The sequence below is a fragment of the Sinohyriopsis cumingii genome, chromosome 4 (genome assembly GCF_028554795.1).
Source record: "Sinohyriopsis cumingii isolate HCF-2022 chromosome 4, ASM2855479v2, whole genome shotgun sequence".
Lineage (NCBI taxonomy): Eukaryota > Metazoa > Mollusca > Bivalvia > Unionida > Unionidae > Sinohyriopsis > Sinohyriopsis cumingii.
This window is the reverse complement of record NC_142964.1, coordinates 144386292-144413778: the sequence shown is the minus strand read 5'-3', so window position 1 is coordinate 144413778 and position 27487 is coordinate 144386292. Positions and strand designations below refer to the sequence as shown.

General features: G+C 34.0%; 1 protein-coding gene across 1 annotated transcript; it reads right to left on the bottom strand.

Moving 5' to 3' along the window:
- Positions 1-195: 195 nt before the first annotated feature.
- Positions 196-27062, bottom strand: LOC149802251 (tafazzin-like). Its single transcript, XM_089956679.1, has 8 exons — positions 26855-27062; positions 20175-20303; positions 18700-18912; positions 15857-15898; positions 13678-13740; positions 10205-10257; positions 9731-9808; positions 196-5992 (listed from the first exon to the last, which is right to left on the bottom strand). The coding sequence occupies exons 1-8, from the start codon at positions 26967-26969 to the stop codon at positions 5885-5887; spliced, it is 801 nt and encodes a 266-aa protein (XP_089812805.1). The 5' UTR covers positions 26970-27062; the 3' UTR covers positions 196-5884.
- Between the last annotated feature and the right edge of the window lie 425 nt (positions 27063-27487).

Sequence of the window (27487 nt, the reverse complement as noted above, 5' to 3'; positions counted from 1 at the left end):
TCTGCAACACAGGTCAAATTGAAGAAATGGTCTGTTTTCTAGGAAATTTCTCACATAACTGCTATAAATAGAACAAGTACATGTACAACATGTATGTAGTCTTTTAAATCTGCAAGTACTACATGGGAGGCTTACTGAATTTCTTGCATATAAAGAATGGTAGTGGATAGTTTGGGTTTAGAATAATACAAACAGTTTTTTATTCCTTTAGTTCATTTTATTTTGATCAATATATATAAATGCATAATCCATGCACAAGCAAGCATAACTAAGATGTGGTACATTGTATAAAACTGTAATGATTATGCCAAAATTATAATGGTTAGTAGGCCATATCCGACTGCAGATCAGCATCAATTGTACAATCATGTCCAGAAGACTTCTGTCCAATATGGTTAAATTTGTTAAACAGTTTTGCTTAGAAGCCATTTCAAGATTTTTCAGATGTCCATATTCGAAAATGGATTGGCATCATTTGTTCAAATCTGGAAAAACCTAGATGACGGAATGCTTCTCATGAACTCGCTTGAAACTGGTCTTGATTGGCAAATGTTTCAAAATAGCAAATGTCAACAGTCACAATGAATGAAAAAATGTACATTTACATGCATGCATATACTGGCTCTATGTACAGGATCAACAATTATATTTCATACTAACAGCCAACTGTGCTACTCAAAAAGTTGTAAAAGAAAAACTGACAACAGTTTTGAGGAAAAATTTACAAACATTAGGCTTAATAAAATTCAGATGTTTTGTTCAGGTTTTTTGTAAAGATGAAATAATTTATTCATGGGATAAATAGTATGCACAAAAATGTAATCCACAACTCCCTTTCCACAGCAATAAATGCTAATAATTACTGATTACTTAGAGCAAAATCTAGGAAATTGAGGGTTCTGATACCATCTCAACCATACTTAGCATCTCCTTTATTAGCTAGGTGAGCTATTACACCAGACTTGGGGCAAAATAATGACTTTTTTGGTGTTAATACTATGGAGGCCAGCTTGTGGTACTTGCTCCCATGCACTGACTGACAAAAGTATGCATCGATAAAATAAGGCAGAAACTAAATTTCTGATTTTGATCAATATGCAGTTTAATATATAATGGACTTAATGATAAATAAATGATACAAATTATGATACATCAGAGTGCATTTATTATGAAAAAGCGAGTTACTGACCAGCACTTTGAGTAAATTTGGAACAACCATAGAAACTCAAGAAGTCAGTCTGACTAGACCAGCTTTTGCAAACAGACAACACACTTAGCATACAAATATATATATATATATATATATATATATATATATATATATATATATATATATATATATATATATATATATATATATATATATTAAAACCCTCATTGAAGATAATGATTAAAACATGGAAACAATTTCTCAATAATACATGCAGCAGTGTATCTGAGCATAGCTAAAATCATACATTAAATTTACACAAGCTGCACTCACTCTAAAAATGGTATGTACTAAATTTACTTCATGTCAACACGATAAGTCACTGCATACACAGTTGATTCAAATGAAATTTGTAATGTCTGTATTATCAAATGTGTGAAATGAAATATCAGATCTAATATCTTTGTTTCATGCAGGAGTTGCATTTTGATTAGAATTTTCTTAATTTCCTTTTTTCTTCTTGTCACCATACTCAGGTTTGAAAGACTCTCTTTCCTGAACTATATACATGCATTTACAAAGCAAATTACAAAATAATGACATAATCAATCACCAGATGTACATACAAATAATAAAATAATGATAGAATCAGACACCAGATATAAATACGAAACAGACACCAGATATAAATACGAAATTAAAACTATTAACATTAAGCTTAGTCTCATTAATATGACAAAAATTCCCGTTCAAATGAAAGTAAAATAAATGAACAGTTGGATCCATTGCCAATACTGCATAATCTTTGACAAATCGTATGCATTAAGCCACCATATGGAATTGAGAATTGGATACATTAACAAGAATTCCACAGAAAACCATGCCTCACCTGCTCTACTGTTGCATAATCCAAAGATCTTGAAAAGTCTCCAGAGCATTAAAGGTTGGTTTACTTTTGTGTATGTTTAACAGTACCATCTAGGATGAGTAAACCCATCAAGTTTAATGACTCAACATACAACTGTCAAGGAAACTGAGCTAGAGCCAAACTGTAACATAATCAGTGGAACACAAGTCCAGGTTACCATGATAAGCAGGAAACTCCAAGATGAGCCGACCCATACAATTTTATGACTACATAAAATAGTATAAAAGAAACAAGTTAAATGCAATCATTACATAATCACGTGTGAAATTAGAAAACTGTTATCTATTTTCTTTCTTGTTATGAGTTGAAAACTCCATGATCAATGGCCCCAAATATTTTCATGACTGTACATATAACACTGGTCAATGAATTTTAATGAAAAAATAAAACATAATCTCTAAAGTTGAAAAACAAGTCACTGTTACTTACTTTTGACCATGGTGAATAGACTCCTCAAGTTTCATAACTGTCCATTCAACAATGTTATCGAGACAATGCTAAATGAAAAACCTGAATGGTGATTCTATAAGTGATTCCTATATTCTGACTATGATTCACAGGCAAGAAAAAAAATGAATTAACAATGACAATATTACATTGTTTACAACTGAGAAACAGAAGAGCTTATATGTTTTATTAACCAAGAAAATTATGACCAAGTCAATCATATACTATGTATCAGAAGCCGCCTGCAGCCATTGGCATATTTGATATCATGTTAATCTCATACTATTAAATACATTATTATGTGATATTTCCACATTACAGTACTAAGAACTATATGACGTAATTTAAATTTATGATGCTAATTGAGGAAAACCACTATGCGATAAATTTATACTTCCCTGAGATTGGGTTTTCATATCTATTCCCCAATGTGACAATTTTGACTTTTGTATCAAAACTACAGTGTCAGCAGAAACCAATATTTGGAATAAGACGTTTCTTTGATAATACTCACCAATTATAAAACCACAGAACATCCACTACCAAACAAATCAAACCGCTTAAAGCTAACGACATGCTTTTTAGGAATAATAGTGTTAACAAGCTCTTAGCTTGACATGTCAAAGTTAGACAATAGTCAATGTTCTTGTTTTAAAACCGTTTTTTAATGCATGAAAGTCTATACTTGGCAGTCAGAATGACTGGTGGTGGAAGAACCTGGGAAAGCCCCACCAACCCATGTCTGTCAGCAGGAGTCTCTAAGGAGTATCTAAACTATCTTCAGCCAAATGAAATATAGACATTGAGACAACATCAAACATGGAGTCAACAGCCAACAGCCCATTCATATAGATGATGGTTTTTACATTTCTAATGATGCCTGGGACTTCAGTGTTGAAAACTGCTGAGTGTTTTGTAAAGCACCAGAATGAAGTTAGACAGGACTTGTCAGCAAAAAGAAAGTCCTTGATCTTGAAGATGCAATTTTAAGTAGTGCAAGACCTCAGCAAGGCTGTTCTTTCTTGCTTGACTGGTTAATATATTCAGGAATTTTGAATAAAAAAGAAACAATTGATGAAACTGTAAGCTGTTAAAAGAACTAAAGAGACAGAAGCCAGAACACTTCTTAGTGAATGCATGGATGGCTGAATCTTCCTTGGGCACTGATAGAGTAGAAAAGATGGACCTTGCAAATGTGCATCACTGAAATCCAACGGTGTTATAACAAAGTAGTCTCCAATAATTATAGCAATCAGTTTGCAAAGCAGGTAGTCGGGGATGATCAATAAAGCTGGAAGTTCAAATCTCATCCATGTTGAGAAACCATCATTTCCAGGCACTCACTTTAAAAGTAATCAAAATTCAAGATGGATACCAAGTGTCCAGGAATGGGAATTCGTCATAGCAGGTACAGGGTTGTAATGAAGGCAAGACCTGTGATAGACCTGTCCAATGCCAGTACATGATGCCCTCATTGCTCCAGCTGGGGACATCATAGCAGACTAGTTCACCAAATATGGTGTGGTTGTAATGGGCATACATGATAGAACCAAGACTGAAAGCACCAAGATGACTGCTGAATTATGAGTTAGGGACTGGGTACGCTGGGAAGAAAGATCACAAAAGCCTGTCCTGGTGACAGATGGCATAAATCAAGACCATGCTGGACCTGGAATGGACAAGGTCCTGTGCTGGATGATGTCTAATGCTTTAGTCCAGTACTAGTTTTTGATGGATTGATCACCATAGCTAGTATGAGGGTCAATATGCAAAGATGGTTTGTCCAGAACTGATCCATGTGGACCACCTTACTTTATTAGTACTGATCTGAAAGCCTGTTCTGTGCTAGCATGATCTGGTTCTGTAATTGTCGCCAGCAGTGGAGTTTAGGCTGTGTGGAATATCTGAGATGGTAAAGACTGCTGGACACTCTTTGCAACTGGTGAACGTTCTGCCTCGTGTGACTGGAACATGAGAAAGCTGTTAATTGAGACTGTCAGTAGTAATAAAGATAGCATCAACATCCTGATTCTTGGCTCTCTCTTTGCTCAGGCTATCTGTCTGAACAAGTCTGTCTCTCATCTTTCTTCAGACCAGGCCCAAAAGATATCACAAATATGGTGCGACTGACACCCCAGTAGAGTTAATACAGGTGGGGTGGTTATCTTCAGTCAGTCTGAATTTCTTACAGACCCCACACTTAATTGTCCCAATTGCTACCTATAATTAGCAGAACAATGAATATACAGGTGAAATCAAATACATGTACTGGTAAGCTTAGAGCAAAGTAGATGCTAGATCAGAAAATTACTGAAATGATTTCAGTGAATGTCATTGACTGTTATAATCTGTGAGAACAGCTATAAGATAATGAAAAGTTCTACTGATCATTAGGCAAGGCAATTAAAATGGTGTCAATTAGCTTATGAAACAATGAAAGTTAGTTGCAAAAGATTTATTTATGATGAGAGATGAGCAGGAAACAATAATAAAAAAGAGTATAGTTCCAACAAGATAAGAAAACTCCTAAACAATAAGGACTCTTGGGAGGGCATGCTAACTAGGCACCATCAAAAGTAGTAACTGTCAATTGATGATCAGTGGTACAACTTTCTTTATCCAGGGTAGACCACTCTAATCTGACCTCTATTTCTGCAAGTGGATAATGTTTAATAACTTTGTAATTGCTAAAACAAGTAGAATTTTTTCTGAACATGAATTTGCAAGATAGTGGATGTTATGATTGGGTTATGTAGTTTAATAAGAACTTTTAATTAAGTTACTTTGTAATTTTCAATCATTTTGTTAACAGTGCCCCAACTTGGTTGTGAAACATATGGATGTAGGTCTCAGTGCATTTTGACATATTAAGGAGACTTTTCAACTTCAAAGTAAATTAGTTTATTTTTGTGATTATAAATTTTGATGGTTTCACATCATTTTCATCAGTACTTCATTTCATGAACTGTTTATGGTTTCACACTACTTCTGCATTACAAACATTATTCACTGGATCTTACCATTTGTGATTTACTGCAACCACAAAATTCTCAAAACTGGCACCCCACCAAAACCAATGTATTAACAATACATTCTAAAGTCTCTACAGTATTGTAGATAATCAGTTGCATGCAATATAGAACCATATATATATATATATATATATATATATATATATATATATATATATATATATATAGTTGAGAAGCTCAACGTCTAATATCAATGCACGTGCTTCATGTTTTGTGTTCTTTTTCCTTTGATGCTTTATTGATGGATCAACTAATAAATAAATAAGTACATTCAATCAGATTGTCACATTACTTGTAATACTACACAAATGCCTCAACATGTTTCATCTATGGTTCATTCATGCCAAAATGAGTTCTATGCAACTGTTCTGCCTTTTCTTTTAAAATCCTCAATTCTTCCTGGATAATGTCCGTGATATGTTTACGAATCTCTCTCTGAAAAAAATGAAAAATACAAAAAACTTATCTTTATTTTAAAAAGTTCGATTTAAATATATCCATATTCTATGGGAGCCAAAACTGTATAAAGTGAGTTTGAGATAAGAAATCAAACCTAGAATGGGGTGCAAAGCATTTGATATAAAATAAATGACAGCCTTTTCATGAAAAGCTTTACATGAAGTACCAGTATGCTAAACTTACCTAAAGGAATGGAAGAACTGGTTTTAATAAAACAATCTGAGCCTTGAAACAAAAACTGGCTGTTTAAATGTAGATATGATACTTTACATATGGCTCCAAGATATTCAATGGTCACCAGCTGAAACTGAAGCTTTCTTAACACGGGAATTCTATTTGTCCCAATTATTTATTCCAGCCTCTTTTTGAAATCTGACATAGTGACATTATGAGTTACATTAACAATGTCACTGGAGTATGTTGAGAACAGGTCAGATAAAACTGTTTGTACATTGATTCACATGACATTCCTTCATCTAAAAAATGCCTTCCTCCTGAAGCAAAAGTTTTGGTTGCACAGACTAAGTGGTCATTGTAGATATGCTCCAGGAACTGGTTAGAGTTGGTATAAATCACTGCTTGGTTAGGAAACACCTGGCCATGGATAGCAGAAATCAGGTGACAGTTATGACTTTTATATGTTAAAAAAAACTTACTTGGGGGGGGGGCTAATTGTTATGGCCACTGTGACAAGGTGACCACTGAAAAGGTGACTGTCAGGGCAGGTTTGTGTTTATCTCTTACACAACAATTATAGGGCAAGTTTCTAAAATACAGGACTTATAACATCCCATATTGTTTAAAAAGAATAACTGGATGAAAAAGATTCATATAATCTATGTAAGCACTACCAACTTTCTAAAATCACCAAAAGCAATAAAAATGTTTAGATGGTTATTTATTAATTTAAATTACAACTATTGTGATTCATTATTTTTGTGTTTTTATGAAAAATGACATTTTTATCAGCACATGTAGTCAGATTCATGAATAAGGGAAACAGTCCTATTGCTTCCACACAAAACAACTGTGTTCACTAGATCATCAAATTTGTGATTTGTAGCAACTGTGAAAACCACAAAATTGATACCCTATGAAAAAAAGTAAATTGACTGTATTTACTGTAATTTGACAAATTAAAACATTTGAAGTTTGTACTTCTGTCGGCTGATTTTGCCTTTAAAGGTCACCAACATCTGCAAGTGTGATGTATTTTTAAGTCTGCATAATGACTGTGCAGAAAATAATTAGTCTCATGGTAAAACAAATGCCTATCAGTTTGAAAAGAAAAAAGAAAGTATAAAGGGAATCCACTAAAAAAAACCTTGTAAAATAATGGGCAAAGATTGATGCCAATTCAAAGTGAGATCAGGACTGAAAATGTCAACTATTCAGCCCTTCTCTGAGGTGCCAAATTATAGAGCATGTCACTGGATTTGAACAACAAAATCTGGTAATTACTTGGGAAATTCTGTAATCAGTCAAGGTATGTGACCTTGAACTAAACTAATTGTTCAGAAAATATTACTTTCTTATCAGAATTACCATAATCATGACCTCAAATATTTAAATCACAGAATCATTAGGTTTCTTTATTGTCATAACAGTAAGAAATCAACAATGTTTGGTCCAGGAACTTACTCTAAAACAAAATTATTCTGCAAAACACATTTTTCTTTGAGCATTAATGACCCTGATATTTGACACCAAAATCAATAGGTCTCTGCCATATCAGAAGTGCAAACCCTACACAAACTTTGGTTCAGCCGCAACATCTACATTATTTCCCTCTCTTGCATATTTGTAAGAATCTTTATGGGTAGGTGGAGGGCAGTTTTTATGAGGACAGTACCGATGAATAGATCCCTTTATAGCGTGTTTCAACAAATGTATTATAAATAACTTTTAATATGCACAGCACCATAGCAATTGTCCCGGACTAGTCATTTTTGAAGTCAGACAAGTAAAATTTTCCAAGTCGCAAGTCCAGGACACGTGCTTTTTAAAAAAGTCTGGCTAGTCCTTATTTTCGTGCTTTAATCACTATATCTGCCTTTATTTGGCCAATCGTGCCCTCTGGGCATACAGAATACCCCTCTTCGTGTATACATTTACATCCTTTTACCGCTTGACTGCATATTGGGCTAAGCGACCAAATTATCGGCAAATCAAAACACGTCAAACAAAAGAAAGCCAGTATGATCAATTAGCAGTGTTGTAAGCAGTTTTGTTGCAATGAGTTTACTCAATCTAGATCATAACGAGCGGCTCACTATGATTTTAATCCAGCGAGTCAGTGTAATTAAATTAATGAAAGGTACTTTACCGATATCAGTGCTGGTTTCCTTTATGAACTGATTAAACGACATTAATGATTCTTTAATTTATAATTGATTATACAGATGATTAACTTCCACATGCGATATTGTTTGAAGCGAAACAATTACGCTAATTAATGAGCTGTTTCAGTTCATACTTAGAAGAGAAAATTGATGTTATGATCACTTTAGAAGTAGTTGTCAAGCAAGCTGATAGTTACTCTGTGGATAAAATGAGTTTGCTAAATCATTTTTGCAAGTAAGGTAATAACAGCGATTCGGCGAAGGTAAATTTGTTTGAAAATGGAGGGATAAAATGTAAGATGGATACTGAGTGTGCGGTAGCTATTTCTGAGTGTGAACGAGGATTTAGTTCAATGAATTTAATCAAGACTTCTTTAATGAATTCCTTAAACCAAAAGAGTTTACAAATGCTAATGAACATTTGTGTAAATGTACCAGAGCTTGAGGACTTTAACCCAGAGACAGCTATCAACTGCTGGCTTAGCGCTGGTGCATGTGACAGACGTATACATGGACATATTTTCAAATCCATCAGCTAAAACATATATACATGAACCTGAAGAAGCCAAATGTATAACAACCAATGTTTTTGAAAAATTAAATTCTTTTAAGAAATAATTATGTTGTATATCGTTTTGTTTGTTTTTTCTATGGATTAAGCACATACATCTCATCAAATCTTGGCAAGTGATTACCATTTTGGGACCAGTGAAAAATAAGGTGGGACTAGTTACAAGTAAGGTGGGACTAGTGAAGAGAAAGGTGGGACTAGTGAATTTTCTGAAACCACTTGTCCTGGACTAGTGGTTTAAAAAAAATCTGCTCAGCCCTGCATCTGCAAAGTTTGGTCCAGATTTGTGATGTATAAGTAATACTGTTGTGCAGAAACCATTTAAATTTTCTTCAAGTCACAATCAATATTTATCTGCACCTTTTGACCCCCAAATCAACAGGCTTTAGTTATCCCCAAATACAAGCCACCCACAAAGTTTGATAACTGTAGATGGTTGAGAACTAGAGGCTTTGCACATAAATAAAATAGGAAACACATTGATGGACAGAGTAATGTCATCATAGCACAAAGTAATGTCATCATAGCACATAGTAATGTCATCGTAGCACATAGTAATGTCATCATAGCACATAGTAATGTCATTGTAGCACATAGTAATGTCATCGCAGCACATTGTAATGTCATCGTAGCACCTAGTAATGTCATTGTAGCACATAGTAATGTCATCATAGCACATAGTAATGTCATCATAACACAATACACTCTACCTTAGAGAGATTGATATTCTTATGAAGAACGCGAGTGAGAGAGACAACAGATGTGGGACTTTTCAATATGAAATTTGTATTAAGTACATACCTGATTTTTCTTCAATTTCTGCAACATTTCCAGTTCACTTCCAAATTCCATTGGTTTCCCAACTAAAATGGTAACATTCTAAAAGACAGAAAACAAAATGCACATATTAAATGAACTCATACACTCTAAAGTTTAAGAGTATTGCAAGATCATCTTTTAAAATGTGGTAATTCTTTTTATTTTCTGCCTTAATCTACCAAAATTTGTAAAGTGACGTTTGGGAAGTGGAAACAAACAGCATATGATAATGGAGGAGTGACAGTTTTTCTAACAAAAGACCACACATCACAGATATTCCTAAATTCACAGCAAACAGACCTGAAAACTGCCTAAACATGTCAACATGAATTCAAGAGGAAGTCAAAATTTGATTTGTTTTCTTCATACATAAACATGTTTCCCATGAAACAGTTTTTTTTATACAAATTCTGACAATAGTTTAATATTTTAGATAATGTTTTTTGAATGACATACCTTTCTTATTCTTGGAATGTAAGGTGTGGAATTTGGCAATATGTCATCCATACCTGAAAAACAACAATGGTATTCTAATTCACTGCATCTAAACAAATTGATTTCTACCTACAAACACCAGAAAATTTAGCTCATTTTATTAATGTGACGCAAATATTAATACATGTACATTGAAAAACTCTATTTAAAAAATCCACTCTAAGTTCTAAAATACAGTAGTCACATTACCAGGATTTCTGATTAATTGAGGTCATCATTATTTGATGATAATACAATTTTCACGAGGTCTTAATATGAACTCTCATTAGTTTGTTTGTTTGTCTGTCTGCCTGCCTTCTTTAACAGGAGTGAAATAATATACCTATACCACATATAAGATACATATCATGAAACACAACAAAAGATATGATACATATCGACACATAAAGAATAAGGAGGCAAATGACTAATAATTATTCACAGCTATTGAAGATTAAAGGCATCATTTATAACAAAAAATCTTTAATCACTTTTTCACCTATAGAATCAATGTATAATTGAAACAGTAAAATAACCATTGCATAAATACAACAGTGAATTGTTTCACCAATAATGAACAGATGTCCATATAATTCAATCTCTATTTCCTGTATTAAACAGTTGTCAAGTGAGTTCTTTCCTACAAGGTAAATGCAAACCTTGTTTACTGTACTCTCTGTAAATCTTCCTACCTTGTAATTTTGTATATACTTTCAAGCCATACTAATTATAATTCATTTTTATCCTCAGCTAAGTTACAGAAAAACTTAAATCGATAATCATTTTCCTATTTTTACTATGTATTGTAAACGTGAATATATTAGCTTTTGCATAAACCGCTGTATATGAAGCTGCACCATCAGTACATTCTGATGATCATATTATGCAAGGTTCTCAGCTGATTTCAAAACTGAAGAGTCATTTGACCCTTAATACCATATACCATCAGTCAAAATGAAAATCTCACGAGTCAAAATTAAAATCTCAAGAGTCATTTCTTTTTAAGTCATGATCTTGTAGCTGGGATCATTATTTTGTGGAGCAAAATGATGCTCAAGATTTCTTGTCTCATGCTGAATAAAGGGAAACACTTGTACAGTATTTTGTAACTGATGTTTAATGTTTCTTATAATTCAGGAGATTTATTCTCCTTTACCACACAACTGTTACTAACTTTCCATTTCTTTGGAGTCTGAGGGTCGGAATGATGATCACTGGCAGGTTGTTTCTGAGACAGGAAAGAAAATATACTTCTTGAGCCATTGTGATTAAGAAACAAGAGCCAGTGTATGAAAATCAATGAAATAGGAAGATGTGTAAATCTCAAAGTTCACTCCAAGGTTTAAGAAAAAAATATCTGCCTGCATTGTTAGTTTCATTCACAAGATCACTGACTGGTAATCATTGATGATATTAATTGTGATTATTAAGTTTCACACTTAACAGGCTCTCAATAGTTTTTTGGTGCTGATTTCCCCTTAAATAATTTTATTTTTGAGAAGAATGGAGGATGTCTTCTCTCTATCATTGTTAAAATGTGGCAATGACAAAAATAAACAGCCTGCAAGAAAGATCAAACTTCAATTTTTCTATGGCTGGGTTTTTTAAGTCACTGACTGCTCTCCAAGACTCCTCCAAGTCAAGTTCATCCTATGGAGAAAGTTTCAGAGTTGGACATGAGATATTTTCCCAAATTTGATATTACTTAGTCAGTGTTGTTTTTCTTTCCTATAGTACTGAAAGAAAGCTTATGTTTTGGCATTTGACAAGAAATGAACTAACAGATGTATAATCTTCCCTTAATTATTCCTCTATAAATATCTTGAGCAATACAAGAACAATCCAACAGTATAAAAAAAAAATCACAGGTCACCCAATTTTTACTGAAAGATTTGAGAGCCATCTTGGACCACCTTTGATCCATTTAATGCTTATAAAACCTCATAAAACCTCCTGCATTTTGTCTTAAACTCTCAGAATACAACTGTAAGATAATCGATTAACAGCTCGTTGTCAGCATTCATAACCTGATTACCACACATTACTGCACTATTATTAATGGTCTCCAGAAACTTGTTCCCACTGGTTACTGTAATCTGGGGAGAATATACACTAATATATTGATTCTTTTTGTCCTTAAAAATAAATTCAAAAATGTTAGATTGTAATTTAAAAGCAGTATGTGCAGTAGACGGTCTTTAAGATTCATATTTTATCCTACCACAGAATTAAAAAAAAATGGTAATATTTCATTCAAACATTAACCCAATTAAGTCATAATTGATTCCCTCCTCCTCTATTATAAATGTCAAAGATAATATCAAAATATTATAACCTGATTCACCTATGCCCACCTTAGTGCAACATCAGTAACTTGTTGGTTCAGCCTAGTTCATACCAATTTAGCATAGGGGCTGATAAGGTGTAAACAGAAGTCTATCAAGTGTTCACCAGGCAACAAAAAAAAATGTGCTTCCTACTGTAATGGTTTTAAAATTAGGACAGGCAGGTTGTCTTTATTTTTAAACAATAAATGTATTTAATGTGATTCTTTTTGAATTTTTTCACCATGGCAGAAAAAATTGCTAGAGTAAGCAATGAGAAACAGGGGCAGTCAACCAATCAGAAACGCACATATGCCTCACTAGAGTATAGAGTATATATGTTATGGACAGTGTATGCTCAGTAGGAAATTATGCCTGAGGCGAATCAGACATATTTAAGACTCATGCTCCAGCTGAAATCAGTGTGCATCATAAAAATGCATAGGTTGGAATTCCATGCATCAGAAATGGGTCAAATTTAAATTCAACGTGTAAAAACCGACGGTATGCATCTGCTGAGAACACTTATGTAAATAATGTCATCATTCCATATGCAAACCAAGCATGTTATGAATTGGCCCTTGCATAATGCAGCCAATAGGCTGTAGCAATCTTTGATCTGCACAAAGCTAGGATGCTTTCTGTCAAATTCTGTGAAGCAGTTTTTTAGAAAACTGTAAAAGGTTTTTTTACTTAAGTAACAAAAGCCATATATCATGATGGATCAAAGACTATTTTTTCAAAGTCTGGTAATTCTTAACTCCATGCCCCAACTAGGTGGCAGGAAATAAGCTAATCATGAAGTGAATCAGGCAAGGGGTTATGAAAATACAAGTGATGACAAAAAAATCAAACCAAACTTTGTTCCTATAATATACATGCCTGGAGTGGTACTGAGAAGGGCAGTATGTGATAACATTATAATCCAAAATTGAAGAAAAATGTACTAGGAGTTACTAATCTACAAGTGCATGTGAAACAAAACTTGAATCCAAGCTGTTTTTACACACACCCTCACAGATGTACAAAGACAACCTAGTGGCAAGATGCCTCCATCTTGGGGGCATATAAAAGTATATTAGAACAAAGTTTAGTTAAAATGCTAGACTAATCATGAATTCAGAAACTTACCTATATGGTAGATTGGAAGGACAAGTGGTGTTATTTTACAATCTGCAATAACCCGACCAACACCTGAAATATACAAACTCTGGACTCTTTTATCTTATTAACAGCATTTTTGGTAACTAAGATCTAGCAATCATAATAACTTTTCCAATTCTAGCTCATTGCAGGGAATGTTTGTAGGTACATTTCTGATACATGCAAGTCTCTCTGTTTCTACTTATCAAGAAGCTCCACAGTGTAATAATGGGATTAACGCAGGTGACAGTTTGCACTGCCAAAATAACTGTATAATTATGATGGTATCTTACATTTGCATATATTTATGCAGGGATGCCACTGGCTTTAAAAAAGTTGTCACCCAAAAAATCGCCAACCCAAATATTTTGTTGTCAATTTTCAAAAAAAATGTTGCCATTTTCATAATACAGTACTATCCGTTTACCTCAACATCCTTAGAACCAAAGTAATATTGTCAACATAAGCAGGTCTTTAGATACGTAAGGGGGAGGGGGACTGAAAAAAAATTTGTATACAAGTGAAATTTTTAAGACATGACCTGTCGTCAGTGACTAGGATTTACACAGAGAAAAAACAATGGAAATATTGATTAGTCTGAAATAAACTTGTATATTGACAACTTACATTTGTGTAGTACACTCCACAATGTGTTAAATAATATACATGCACATAAAAAAATCCATGAATTTAAGTATTCAATTGTATGTTAGAAAATTTATGTATTAATCAAATCCCGTTAGAAAACACAAGACATATATATAAAAAAAATGGTAGTCCTCATTTGATTGATATCCCATTGTCAACAAACATGTTTCTTGAAACAATTCTCTCTGATATTATTATCTTAATAGCACGTGGCTATATAGTTGTTTATATGCTACATGTACATGTACTTAAATTGGCCTAGATTTGGTTCAGCCAACTACCATGATGCCAAGGCTACCAAAGGGATGAAGCTTTTCATAGGGAAATCAATACATGTGAACAAATTTTAAAAAATTAACATTCTTGCATGATGTCCCACCTTCATTTAACTCGACAGCCAGATATCTATTGTTTGAAAACATTGGAACTTTAACTGGGGTTTTAAACCGCCACTGGTAGTGATTATAAGCATGAACTTTTTGGTTGCAAACAGGAAGCACAATAAATATGTTCCAATCACTACAAAAAATGAAACAAATGCTTTAAGTCTGTTGCCAACTTTCTATGATCAAAGGTCTTCGGTTCACTTTGATGAGGGTTCATGTGTTATTGAAGGCGCGGCTAAAGGCACTCTTTGAAGGACCAAACAAATGCAAAATCAAATAATTGTAGAACACTGACAGAATTTTTTTTTCATTTGCTTAGAGTACATATATATATATATATATATATATATATATATATATATATATATATATATATATATATAATGATCAATGCTAGACCGTTTTCTTTGAAGTCTCAGCAAAACTATTTTTTCTGGAACATTTTTCTGGTAAAGTGTAGTCATTCATGTTCCCAATTTCAGAGGTGGTCAACTGTAGCTAGTTAGGTAGCATGACTATTTGGGTTATATTACAGCACAGAGTACTAAGGCCAGACATCAGCGTATGCGGATTGTAATATAACAATGCATTGTTAAGGTGGTTTGTCAATATGAACAAAGTTTATGTAACAATAGATGTTGTTGTTGTTGTTGTTGTGGGGTTTAACGCCATTTTTCAGCATAGGATAGGCAATACATGGCCGCCAGTATTTATGGTGGAGGAAGAACCCGGGAAGACCCGGAAAGAACCACCGACCCACAAGAAGCTACTGGCAAGCTTTCTCACATACCCACATTGGCTGAATCTGAGACTCGAACCATAACAATAGATTCCAGTGCAATTTTATATCCAAGTTTGCAGCTTCCTGTCATGGCGCTTTTGAATTTCTAAACTCCAAACCCAATACTGTATAAACAATTTTAAACAGCCAAAAATGTTGTTGCCAAAAAGATCACCAGATGGTATATTTTGTCGCCAATAGGGGAGAAAAAAAATTGTAATTTGTGACATCGGCAAAGCAAAGTGCAATCCCTAATTTATGTGTAATAATTAAGGGGATAACACTCTTGCAATGATAAAACTGTTATCTTTAAGTATTGGTACTAATTTCAATGATTCTAAGTAATACTCACCCCATTTTAGCCGTGTAGACTTTTTATCCATATTCACTTTGCCTGAAAGTATAAAATTAACAAGTTCAAATATGCATACAAGTGAACAGTAGATCTTGAATGTTTACAAATTAAAATATTTGCAACATCACATACTGATACAATTAAAGCATCATATCCAAAATTCAGAAATGCACATCAATAGCAGCTCGATCAACTAAGCAAATATTTTAGCACTTGACATATACAGTTGTACAGGCAAGTCCATTTTGTATGATATTTATGAAGCTGTCTGAATAATCACAATGTTTTGTTTGCAAAACCTTGGTAAAATTGTAGACAACCTGTTTCATTGGTATATAAATCTGTTCATTGCACAGGGAGTCTTCTTGTTTCTATAAAAGGACCAGTATTCACTGTGGATTGTATAAGGAGTCTTCTTGTTTCTACATAAGGACCAGGATTCATTGTGGATTTAGTAAGGAGTCCTCTTTTCTCTATGTAAGGACCAGTATTCATTGTGGATTGAGTAAGGAGTCCTCTTGTCTCTATGTAAGGACCAGTATTCATTATGGATTGAGTAAGAAGTCTTCTTGTCTCTACATAAGGATCAGCTTTCGTTGGGTCTATAAATACATGGTTTTGAACAGCCACAAAATCAACAAAAATGGTATCCCAGCAAAGAATAGTTAATTCACAATATATCATTTGTCTTCAAAATTTCATATAAACCATATGCTTTTACCATTGTCCATCAAAACTCTGGACTTTGATTCCTAAGGATCGTTTTGGCAAATTTCTATAATGTTTTCCACATTAAGTCAGATCAGTGTTATTGTTTCAAAATACCTTAATATAGCAAATTTATTTTATGCAAAGTAACAGCTTCAAATCTTTCCTAGTGAATGGGCATATAAAAATTGCCAGAGATCCTAAAATTTTAATGGTTCTTGCCAGACATTTCTTCTAAAGAAAATTAACATGGGTGCCAGTTATTAATGAAATTTAATATAGCCACTTTCAAAGAATGTGTAACAAATTATCATAAAATAAGAACAAATTTATATACTAATTGCTGTTAATATCTTTTTAGTTATTGTCTATGTCAGTATTGGCAAACTTTTTTGATATGGCAGGCAAGATAGGATATAAATATACTTCACTCAAGCCATAAGTATCATGAACTACGATCAAGCACACAAATTTGACACTAAAAAGAGACCTGGTCTGCAGGCCAGACCAATGAGTCATGCAGGCCATATGTTTGACACATATGGTCTATGCTACACTAAGGTCTTCTATGTGGCTAGTATAACTGGTGGAGGAAGAATATGGGAGAACCCTGGCAAGAACCACCAACCCATGGGAAGCTGCAGGCAGCAAAATGGATCAGCAGTTTTCACTGAGGACCAACTAGATATCATAAGAAGTCTTCTAAATCAAACCCTAGGTTTATATGACCATCTGTTAAGGAAAAAGATTTTCAAGATGGCTACCATGGCAGCCATAGTGATGCTCAGGTCAGCACCATTTTCATCTGAGACCAACTATATGTCACAAGAAGTCTCTTAGTGAACCCCATGGCACTATGACAAATCATTCAGAATTAGCTTTAACAAACTTGTCCAAATGGCCACCATGGCAGTCATGCTGATTGATTGGCACCATTTTCATTAATGATCAACTGCAATGTTGGAATAAAATGTAAATTTCCAGACAATAAAAAATGTTAGGGTACTTTTATCAGATCAAAAACTAGGTTAGAAAACTTGTGGCTGTATGCACATTATTGTTATGTGCAGATCTTGCTCTCCTTCTTTACCTGGATGAGTAAACGTGGTTTAAGGAATGCAGCCCACTAACTCATCTAAAAGATAGAATACAGGTAATATGTAATCAATACTGCATGTGCTTTATATGTATCATGGTAAAACACGCAGTCCAGCTGGCTGGCCAGAATCATTTTGAACCTACTTTTTTAATATCTTTGAAGATCAGCACATTTTGGGTCATATCAGGACTGACTGGGGGTGGGTTGATGTGGGGTTGTAGGTGAGGCCAAAAACATCAAAAGAAGGTTTCAAAATGTCAATATTTTCAAACAATAGATATCTGGCTGTCAAAATTTTGTATTATCACCCCTTCTACTACTAAGGTTGATTGTTTTCAATAAGAAACTTTGTCAAGATGACTTCTGCTTTACTGATTAAAGGACCAATATGCTTCATGAACAATTCTGAAATTATGGATGTCTCTTTACATGCCTTCACAAAATATGTATATTTTTCTCTAGTTTCTATGGATCAGACCTTTCTCCTTAAGCTAGATTCCATTTATAATCTGCACAGACCTTGCAAAAATGCATAATGTTTTCCAGGTCATGATTTGAAGAATGTAGGAAACATAATGGAATACTCTTCCAAATACTGACTCAAATTTAATTCGTTTATTTCTTCTTCCTTTCTCAGTAGCATTTCACTTGTTACCATATTCCCATGTGACTCAAAGAATATTGACTGGTACTGCATAAACTGTACCTAGCAGTGTCATAAGAAAATTATACATGAGAATCAGTTATAAGAAATGGAACCAACAATAGCATGTTTTCACAACTTTAAACATTTACCACTTAAATTATCATTATACATTGATATTAGCATGGCAAAATCTTCAAGAAAAAAACCATATTCTGTAGTGTGGATTTCTGTCAAAAATTCAGAAAAACTCAGTAAAAGGTTCTAATGTCATTAGAAATGGATCAATGTTCAAGAGCTCCTCAAATTTTGTGGTTGTAGCAACATAGCAAATTCATGGTATTCTTAATGAACAAATAAAAAACGCCAAATGTGAGCACACTTCCTCACCTTCAGGAAATATATGCACAAATCCCCCTCTGTCTAACTCCTCAATACAATAGTCCATGCTCTTCTGGTACACTCCTCCACCACGACATATGGGAATGGTTTGCCCCAGCGAGAAGAAAAGAGAATTTAGACGGTTGGTAAAGCAAATATCAGCTGCTGCTGTGGACCACCGGACTTTGTTTGCATTGAATACATGCCTCCATTTCATCATACCTGAAACAAAAATTTCCCTTAAAACTGATAGTGGACCTGCTGTGAAACATGACTAGCCTACCAATTTTTAACATTCATTTAAAATTGTAATTGTAACACACACACACACATATATATATATAGAGAGAGAGAGAGAGAGAGTACTTAAAGACCTTTTGTTTTCTTAATTACCATCTTAATTTAAGATGTTTAATTCTTACACTATTTGACATAACTTGAGTCAATTATTTTGCACTTTGAACATTTTCATTTAAATGCACTCTAGCCTGACTAACCAGTATAATAATAAACAGTTATATTACATTCAGAATACTTTTTAAAAATATTCATGTGGCATAATCCTATATAAAAAAAAAACATTGAATGCCATGAATTCATTCCTTTTGTGTTATTAATTATTATTCCTGAAACTAATCTAGACTCAGTCAATGTCTATATGCACTGCTGGACATGCATGTGCATCCCATGATATTGGCAGTGCAGTAGGTACATGTACACTGCTGAGTTATCAACTGGGAGGATATGGTCTGTCTGCAAAGAACTTATGGCAGTAAACTTTTTTATATTTACTCACAAGCCAGAAACATCTTAACAGATGGCAGCATTTGCCTGAGGAATAAGGTTGTGAATATTTTATTATTGTGTCAACAATTTTGAACAACAACTAGCTACCAAAATAATACTTAGTCTTTACATATAGAATTCATTTGTATACTGAGAAAAAATACTGTCTGACATATTATATTTAGATTCTGTCTGACATATTATATTTAGAATTAGATACTGACACATTATATTTAGATCTAAACATAATAACTTAGAGTTAATGGTAAGGTTGAATCTTGGTCTTGCATCAAACTTGTTCTTGATTAACCCTGGTTTTCCAAATATTAACCCCATTTTTTCAAACACATTGAAAACAGCATGTGGCAAGTGTTATTCCATTTTAAACAGCAAAATTGTTCCCCAACATTCATGAATTTATCCATAATGCATAATTCTAAGTCTAAAAAAGAGAACATCAACAACATGTGTTTTAAAGTATGCTTTATTAAGTGATTTGGAATGTGAATGCAGTTCAAAAGGAGGAAAATCCTAACACAAAGTAGGCTAACTCTTCTAAAACTAATGAGCTGAACATTTGCTTCCCACATAATGCATGAAACTGTGGTAATGATGAGCTTTTATATAAAAAATAACAAAAAACTGTGGATATGTCAAACTTGGAAAGGACATATTTTGAAGATTATGAAATAACCTACCCCATATAAGAGGATCATCCATGCAGCTGTAGTGATTGCAGACTGTAAGAAGTCCTCTTTGTGGGTCTCTCTTGTCAACTGCATCATGAAAAACTTCTGTATTGTAGAATTTTACTCTATTAAGCCACTCTGAAAAACAGCAATAAACCCTGGGTCTATTAGAGAACTGAAAATTTAGAAAGGAAATTCACACTCCATCTGAAAAAATGAGGACATTTTTGGAATTAAAGGATTAATTTACCAAAGAAATAAAAGCAGGGATTTACAATGTTTTTGTGCATTCAGTTGAGAATTGGCTGATCCTTTATAAATGAATGTGAATACTATGTTCTAGAACAGAACCTATACACCTAGCTGAAATTAAGATTTTCTTAGCAAATATTTATCTGTGTAAAGTCTCAAAATCTGAATAGTATTGAACCTTAATGTTGAATGCATTGAGCATTAAAATTTTATCACATTTAAGCCAGAAAAGTCTTTGTGAAGGGTCACTTCAACCTTTTTCTCCCCCCCCCCGCCAGTGTTAAACTTGAAAGGCTAGCATCTACGACTCATTGAGATTTGATCAGGGCATTGCAATGATGTACCGAGAAAGTAAACATTTGAGCTACCAACCATAACCGCTTGATAGGAACCCATGTCAAATTATCATTTTCAAAGGAGAATTGATATGCAACGTTGTTCTGAGATTCAAAAGTCTGATGGAAGAAATTTTTATCTTGGGATAATTTTAGGAACCGATGTGTACGATTGGTCAGAGTAAATTAAGACGTACACTTTGGAAGTAATGTGAATTTAAAGTGACAACCTTAGTTGAAATTCTTTAGTCCAAAAATCCTGAGGAGAAGTTTGGCCCAGAGGAAGCCTAAAAAGAATAGTGCTTTCCTCGTTAAACAAGAAAAGGTGACCAGGTGGCTGTCTTGTAAGAAAAAGACAGGTTTTAGTGCTAGGATGCACAACTTCTGAAAGAGAACAGCACTAGGGTACACAATTTTAATTTTTCACATAATTGTCTATTCTGATTGTTTGTTTTATGCAAATGTGTTTGATATGACTAGGATCCATATTATGTATCATTTATTCAATTTCATGGAAATCTGTTGATGCTAGAGTTGTAATGCAATTTATCTCTTTAATTTTACAGTTACTAGTTCATTGATAGAACTGACAGATTGATGCTATCCAAGTTTTCTAATGTCTATGATTTCATAGGGTTATATGAAATAATTTCCTTTGTTAGGATGATACTGATTATCATGAGTTAATGATAATCAAATATTTCTATCTGATTTTGTAATGTTTAAATAATCTTGTAAGTTATGGACTGCTGTGAGCTAGAATTTTGTGAATTTTATGCAATAGTAATCAAGAATGTAGTAGTGTAGGTAAAGACATATGGTATTGTTAGATGCACCGCTCATGTCTTAATTTATGGTCAGTCGTCATGAAATGAGTGATGATCTATCTGATATTTACAGTGACTGAATTCAGAGGCAGAAAGACCCAAAGATGTACATGTGGTCATTTATAAAAGTACATCAAATAAACAACTTTAGCTTTCATTATTGTGTTCATTTCCAAATGTAGCAGAATAAGCAGTGCACGTGACCTCAGAATCAAGACATGTTGAGACTTAGACAAAATGCCATTCGTAAGTGGATGACAAGTCGCCTAAAAACGTAAACTTCACCTTCTTCTGTTAGGAAAGCGAAAACGACTTCAACCTGTGATTATTTAAGCGGTACACTAACTGACCATACCCAGGGATCGTCCTGGGCTTCGCCAATTCGCAAATTGCGATTTTTTTTCCTTATTGGCGACAAAAATATCCCATCTGGCGATTTTTTTGGCGACAGACTTTTTGGTTATTTAATTTGTACATACAATCATGGATTTGGACTGAATAAATTTAAAGCCAGAACGAAAGGAAGCCACAAACTTGACTAAGCAATGCATTGGAATCAATCTGTTAAACAAACGATCCATTGTTCTTATTGACAACCCCATCTTTACAGTGCATTGTTACATCATAATCTGCTTATGCTGACATCTGGGCTGAGTACTGTATGCTGTGATACAGTCAATCATGCTACCGCACTATACCTACAACTGACCGACTTCTGAAGACGCGAATAGAACAGATACAATTAATTGAATGGCTAATCCTTTTGTTATTTTTTTTTTTTTTTTTTTTTTTACATATACCAATACAATAGTTTTGTTGAACCTTCATAGAAAACTGATAACCTCTGAAGTACCGACTACTGCGTATATATACAAAGCAAATGGAAAAAATCTCAATCACAATTATATCTGTCGCCAGTGCAGCATTTTACTCATTGATCTTTTCCTTTTGCCATCAATCCCGTGTTACGGCTGCAGAGACTTAAACTCCGCAACAAAAAATAGCAAAAAAGAAAACAGTTTTGCATAATTAATAATAATTATTTATTTCTCAAAATACAGGAGTGAAAGAATACCTAAATAGGGTGTGAATTTATGCTTATATATACGGTCCAATATTGCCAAGTGTTGACTCATGTAAGTTTCATTCATGGGAATAGAGATCCTATTTTGTTTGTCGAGAAAATTTATACAGCATTCAGTGATCATTCTTGGGATTTAGGAAGCAATTCACTACAAGCTTTGTGAAGTTAGCCATAAGGGTGGGGGGGGGGGCTGCTCAGAGACTACTGGTGTCACCTGTCAGCACTGTAGACTGTGAATGTGGATTCAGTAAGATGAACCTCATAAAAACTGACATCAGAAATAAACTCTGCATCTCATCTCTCGAGAATTTAATAAGAATCAGCATGTACAGATGTGAAAAATTAGACTTTGAAACTGCGTTCAACAAGTGGGCAGCCCTAAAATCGCGACGTATCTTCATGTAACACTTTGTAACATTTTGTTAATGCTTGTTGTAATTAGAGTATTAACTAACCCATCTTTTGTAATTTTCATTGCCTGTTACATTAATAGACTAAATTAACACTTGAAAAAATGTACACTACTTGTTCTGGCGACACTTTTTGAAAATTGGCGACAAAATATTGAGGTTGGCGATTTTTCTGGCGACAGCTTTTTAAAAGCCAGGACCATCCCTGCATACCATATTTTTTTTAAACGCCCTTTGCCTTAGCCCGGTTAGTTCTAGTGTTGTAGCGAAATGTATTCATCAAGGCATCATTAGCTAGGCCTAGTTTTTATATAAATTACGTTGACAAACAAACTCTTGCTCATTCACAAGCATTATGTTTTGATAGCTGATTGATCATTAACCCTTTTCTGAGTAAGGCAGCAACTATCAATTTCCTGCATGCTATCCTTTGATGATAAAACATACAAACTTGTGTTTTAAGATCAGAATTGGTGATCTGGATTTATATTAACTGCCTCTTATACACTATTTCATCATAAAATTAGTTTGAAACTATAAGTGAACCAATAGGCCTAAGGGGAAATAATGGCGGACTTCACTAAGTCTGGGATGTACCAGTTTATTAGATTGTCTGTTTTCTTAAATCATGGGGCAAATATATTCAGAAAAAAATACAAATCATTGAAACCAAAGCCTAGGTATTATTTTATTAAAGATTTAAATTTAAAATGCAAATTATGTAGGTCAGAAACGTATGGGACATTGCTTATGTTGTGGAATTCGTGAGATGCGCTTTAAGGTCTAAGCTGTTTTGTGACTTTACTCGTATTTGCGAAAATATGGGAAAAGACTGCAAATCAGATACTATTTATTTGCCTAAAATTACTACAAGTATGAATACAAATAAATAAGCCATAAATTTGCGATCCTGTCAATGGACTGTTGTAATGAAGCTATATTATAGTGAGTGATTACATTACGAAAACCTCGCCATCTAAAAATAGATGCACTCACGTCTGTGTTGATTCTGTAGGAAAGAAGGGACTGCAACTCTTGATGGTGGGACTCCTATTTTTACCAAAATGGGAGTCCTGGACTCCTAGTTTTAAAATCCTATCAAGATCTCTGGACTGAGTTTTATATGCACTGAAATGATAGTAATTTCCTTCACCTAATTTTGCAAAATGACTTCTGTTCTCTTAAATTAATGTATAAAACAAATTTCTAGAACTTGTGATGTTGTAATCAGTCTTAACTCATTCAGCCCCGATCCCGTCTGTTAGCGTGATCCGGTTTCTGCATTCATTGGCCAATCCCGCCTGTAGTCGTGAATTGTTTACTGCATTCAATGGCCGATCCCGTCTCCAGGCGTGATGAATGTGTGTTAGATACAACATCTCTGATTGGTTAGAAATGGTTTATTCCAAGAACTGAACAACTATTAAACCAATCAGAAATGATTTTACTTTCATTTGTGGAAATTTGAATTGTTCTGAAGCAAAAGGCTAAAGTTTGAGAGCGGTTTAACTACACGTGTTCTGTTCATGAAAAATCGTAAATGATGGCGGACGGAAGAGTGAATTGTGATGAGAGCAAAAATGTGGAGTTTCTCGGGGTTGATCTCGAAAATATTGAGCAAGCTGAGGAAAGATATGTTCAGCAGTTGAATATTTTGTGAGATTTAGATTTGGACATAGAAGTTTCTGAGACTGAATCGTCCGAAAATGATGATGCTGACAGCGATGATGACGGAGTTCTTGCGGATAAACGTTGCACATAAGTTTGTAAATACTGGATAAATAAGTTGTGAAAAACTTTGACAAATAGGGAAAAAATTACATCAATGTGTCGACACATTCATTTGAAATAAATGGTGAAAAATTTGTGGATTTTGTTTGGATATAAGAAGAGAAATTAAGGTAAGAGTGAATGCATGTGCACGATGTTTTCAAACAGGTAAAAACTATGGGGCACAAGCAGCTAGACACAGCTTTGTGCTTCTGAGGCATATCAGCAGAGATACTAAAAACTGTGCTGGGGCCGAATGAGTTAAATGTTTGTCTGCTCAGCTTATGATGGTAAATATTTCTAAAGAAATGAGTATTTTAATTTTCAACAACTTTTCTTTTAAAAATTGATCTCTACAGTTGATTTAAATATATAAACTGATTCAATTAAGTTCAAAAACTTAATGTCTATTTCTAACTTCTAAGTTCTTTACTGGTTAAGGTCAGTAGAAACACCACAGGCTCAGAGTAGTGACTAAATCATAATACAGTTCATCTTATAGTAAAGGTGTTAACAAATGGCACTTCAACATAAAATGGCAACTACTTAAAGTAGTTGGTTTTCAAGTTCACCTCTTACCAAAAACAAAAATCCACTGCCCGGTAATGAGATTTTAGCAAATGTCAAGCATGAAATATTACATTATAAAATTTAGTGAAATGTTGAACTTCAGGTCAGAATCATCAGGATCATTTTTAACAATGGACCTTTGAATATTTAATTATTTTTTTTTTTAACAAAGTTTTAAACCCATGTAAGATCTTGTATAGTTGGACAAGTTTAGTAAGGTATTTCTTTTCAACAGATTAGCATCATATTATTTTTTTGCTGTCTGTGAGGAACATTAAATGATGCAATTAATGACAGTGGGCTAAAATTTACCAAGTTCAAATCTTGTACATTAAAATCCTGTATGGAAGTTAAACTAACATACCAAAGGTAGTATCTCGTAGATATGACCACTATACTATTAGTACAACAGAAGTGTACATTGTGCATATGAAACACCCTTCCATATCTTAACTTCTGACTAAATTAAACAAAAAAAATCACAATGATAACTAAAATAATAGATAATTCTTCCATCTAAGATGTCACCCATAGTTCTGATGGAGGGGTCGATGTCTTACTATCCTAAAACAAAATATCAATAACTTTGTTCTCACTGTTTCACTATGAGCATTGGTGACCTATTGGCAGCTCATACAGAAAATACTGCATAACTCAGTATCAGTGCCCTATTCATACTATACTTACTGTGATGTCTTTTTCCGTATCAAAAACGAAATCCCTGTATAATAAAGCAATTGATTTTCCATAACATGCTAGTCTTCCTTTGATGGTTTATGGTAATGTGCTATTTTATTGAACAAAATTAATATATGTAATGTGCAGCACTACCATTTAACACTGTCACTGCATGGTCTGAACCAAATGAGTTAAAGTCATATAAACAGATATTTTTTCCTCTCTGGCAGCATCAGGATCTCCCCTATATAAAACAGACACACTCAATCTATTGCCCACTTGTTCAGCACTCCACAGCTCTTCAAACTACTGACATTGGGGTCACTAGACCCTAAAAGTGTTCCACATTATTCGTACGAATTTACTCTGGCGAAGCAAAGGTATCAAATTACTGTGGCAAAGTAAAGGCATCAAAATTAAGTACCGTATTGAAAAACTACAGCAATCAGACTATATACTATGCAAGTGTGTCAATATTAACTGGCATCTATGTAAGACATTCTTGGGAAATACTGGTCTCCGATTCTCCTCTAAAGTAATGTAAAACGATAGTATCATATTACAGTACTAAACTTGATACGATTTCGATATGCCATTGCACAAGTTACGTACCTGTTAAGTGTTAAGTAATGATAATTCAAACTACTGAATTTAGAAGTAAATTACAGTATGATACGACGTTCATATAAACAGCTAAGCAGATATATGTACATGCTGATTTCGCTTGAGGCTGCGGAAATGTTTTGATCTATCCTACCATTACCAAGCCAAATTTTGCAGAAGACTGATCCTGCAAACGTCACAAGACGGGATGGAATTGACCAGCTTAAAAGCATCCGTCTACTCTTCGAAACTGGCCAACGATCATCCACGGGCATTCTCTGTAGGTAAATCGAAACCGAACTTTAAAGTTTTACGTATATTTCAAGCTACAAATGACTACTGTCTGCTAGTTACTGTGTAGCTGTAGCCTAGACTGCTTATATCAATGACGATAGTGTTGGCTTCAAGGATTCATATCTGGTACACCGAGATTTGAAAATTTAATTTTGCACCAGTCCGGCATAAAATTTGTTAAGGATTTGAGCGATCTTTTGGACTATACTGGTTCCCTGACATATATTATGCCAAAGTTAGATATGTCAGGTGGAAATAGGCCGGGAACCAGATTATTATCATACGGCCTTACTGGACTCACGGTACTAATTCAGTTCCCATAGTAAACCTATGTAACACCATGATATTAAAAATTCAATAACTTAATATTTTTGAGTGTTCATGATCAAACCTATATTTATCAGTATAGATGAAACCTGAATCTCAGTTTCTGTATAGAGGAAAGGATATGAGCCGCGGCATTTTCTGGACCTGCATGTGTTTGAAACACGTGCTTTCA

Bases quoted from the DNA above. Each gene is read 5' to 3' on its own strand.
- LOC149802251 (XM_089956679.1), bottom strand. From the start codon at position 26,969: ATGCCCGTGGATGATCGTTGGCCAGTTTCGAAGAGTAGACGGATGCTT. The intron at 18,913-20,174 runs GTAGGTTATTTC...TTTTTGTTTCAG, and splicing joins GGATGATCCTCTTATATGGG to GTATGATGAAATGGAGGCAT. The intron at 10,258-13,677 runs GTAAGTTTCTGA...GTTGTTTTTCAG, and splicing joins CCTTCCAATCTACCATATAG to GTATGGATGACATATTGCCA.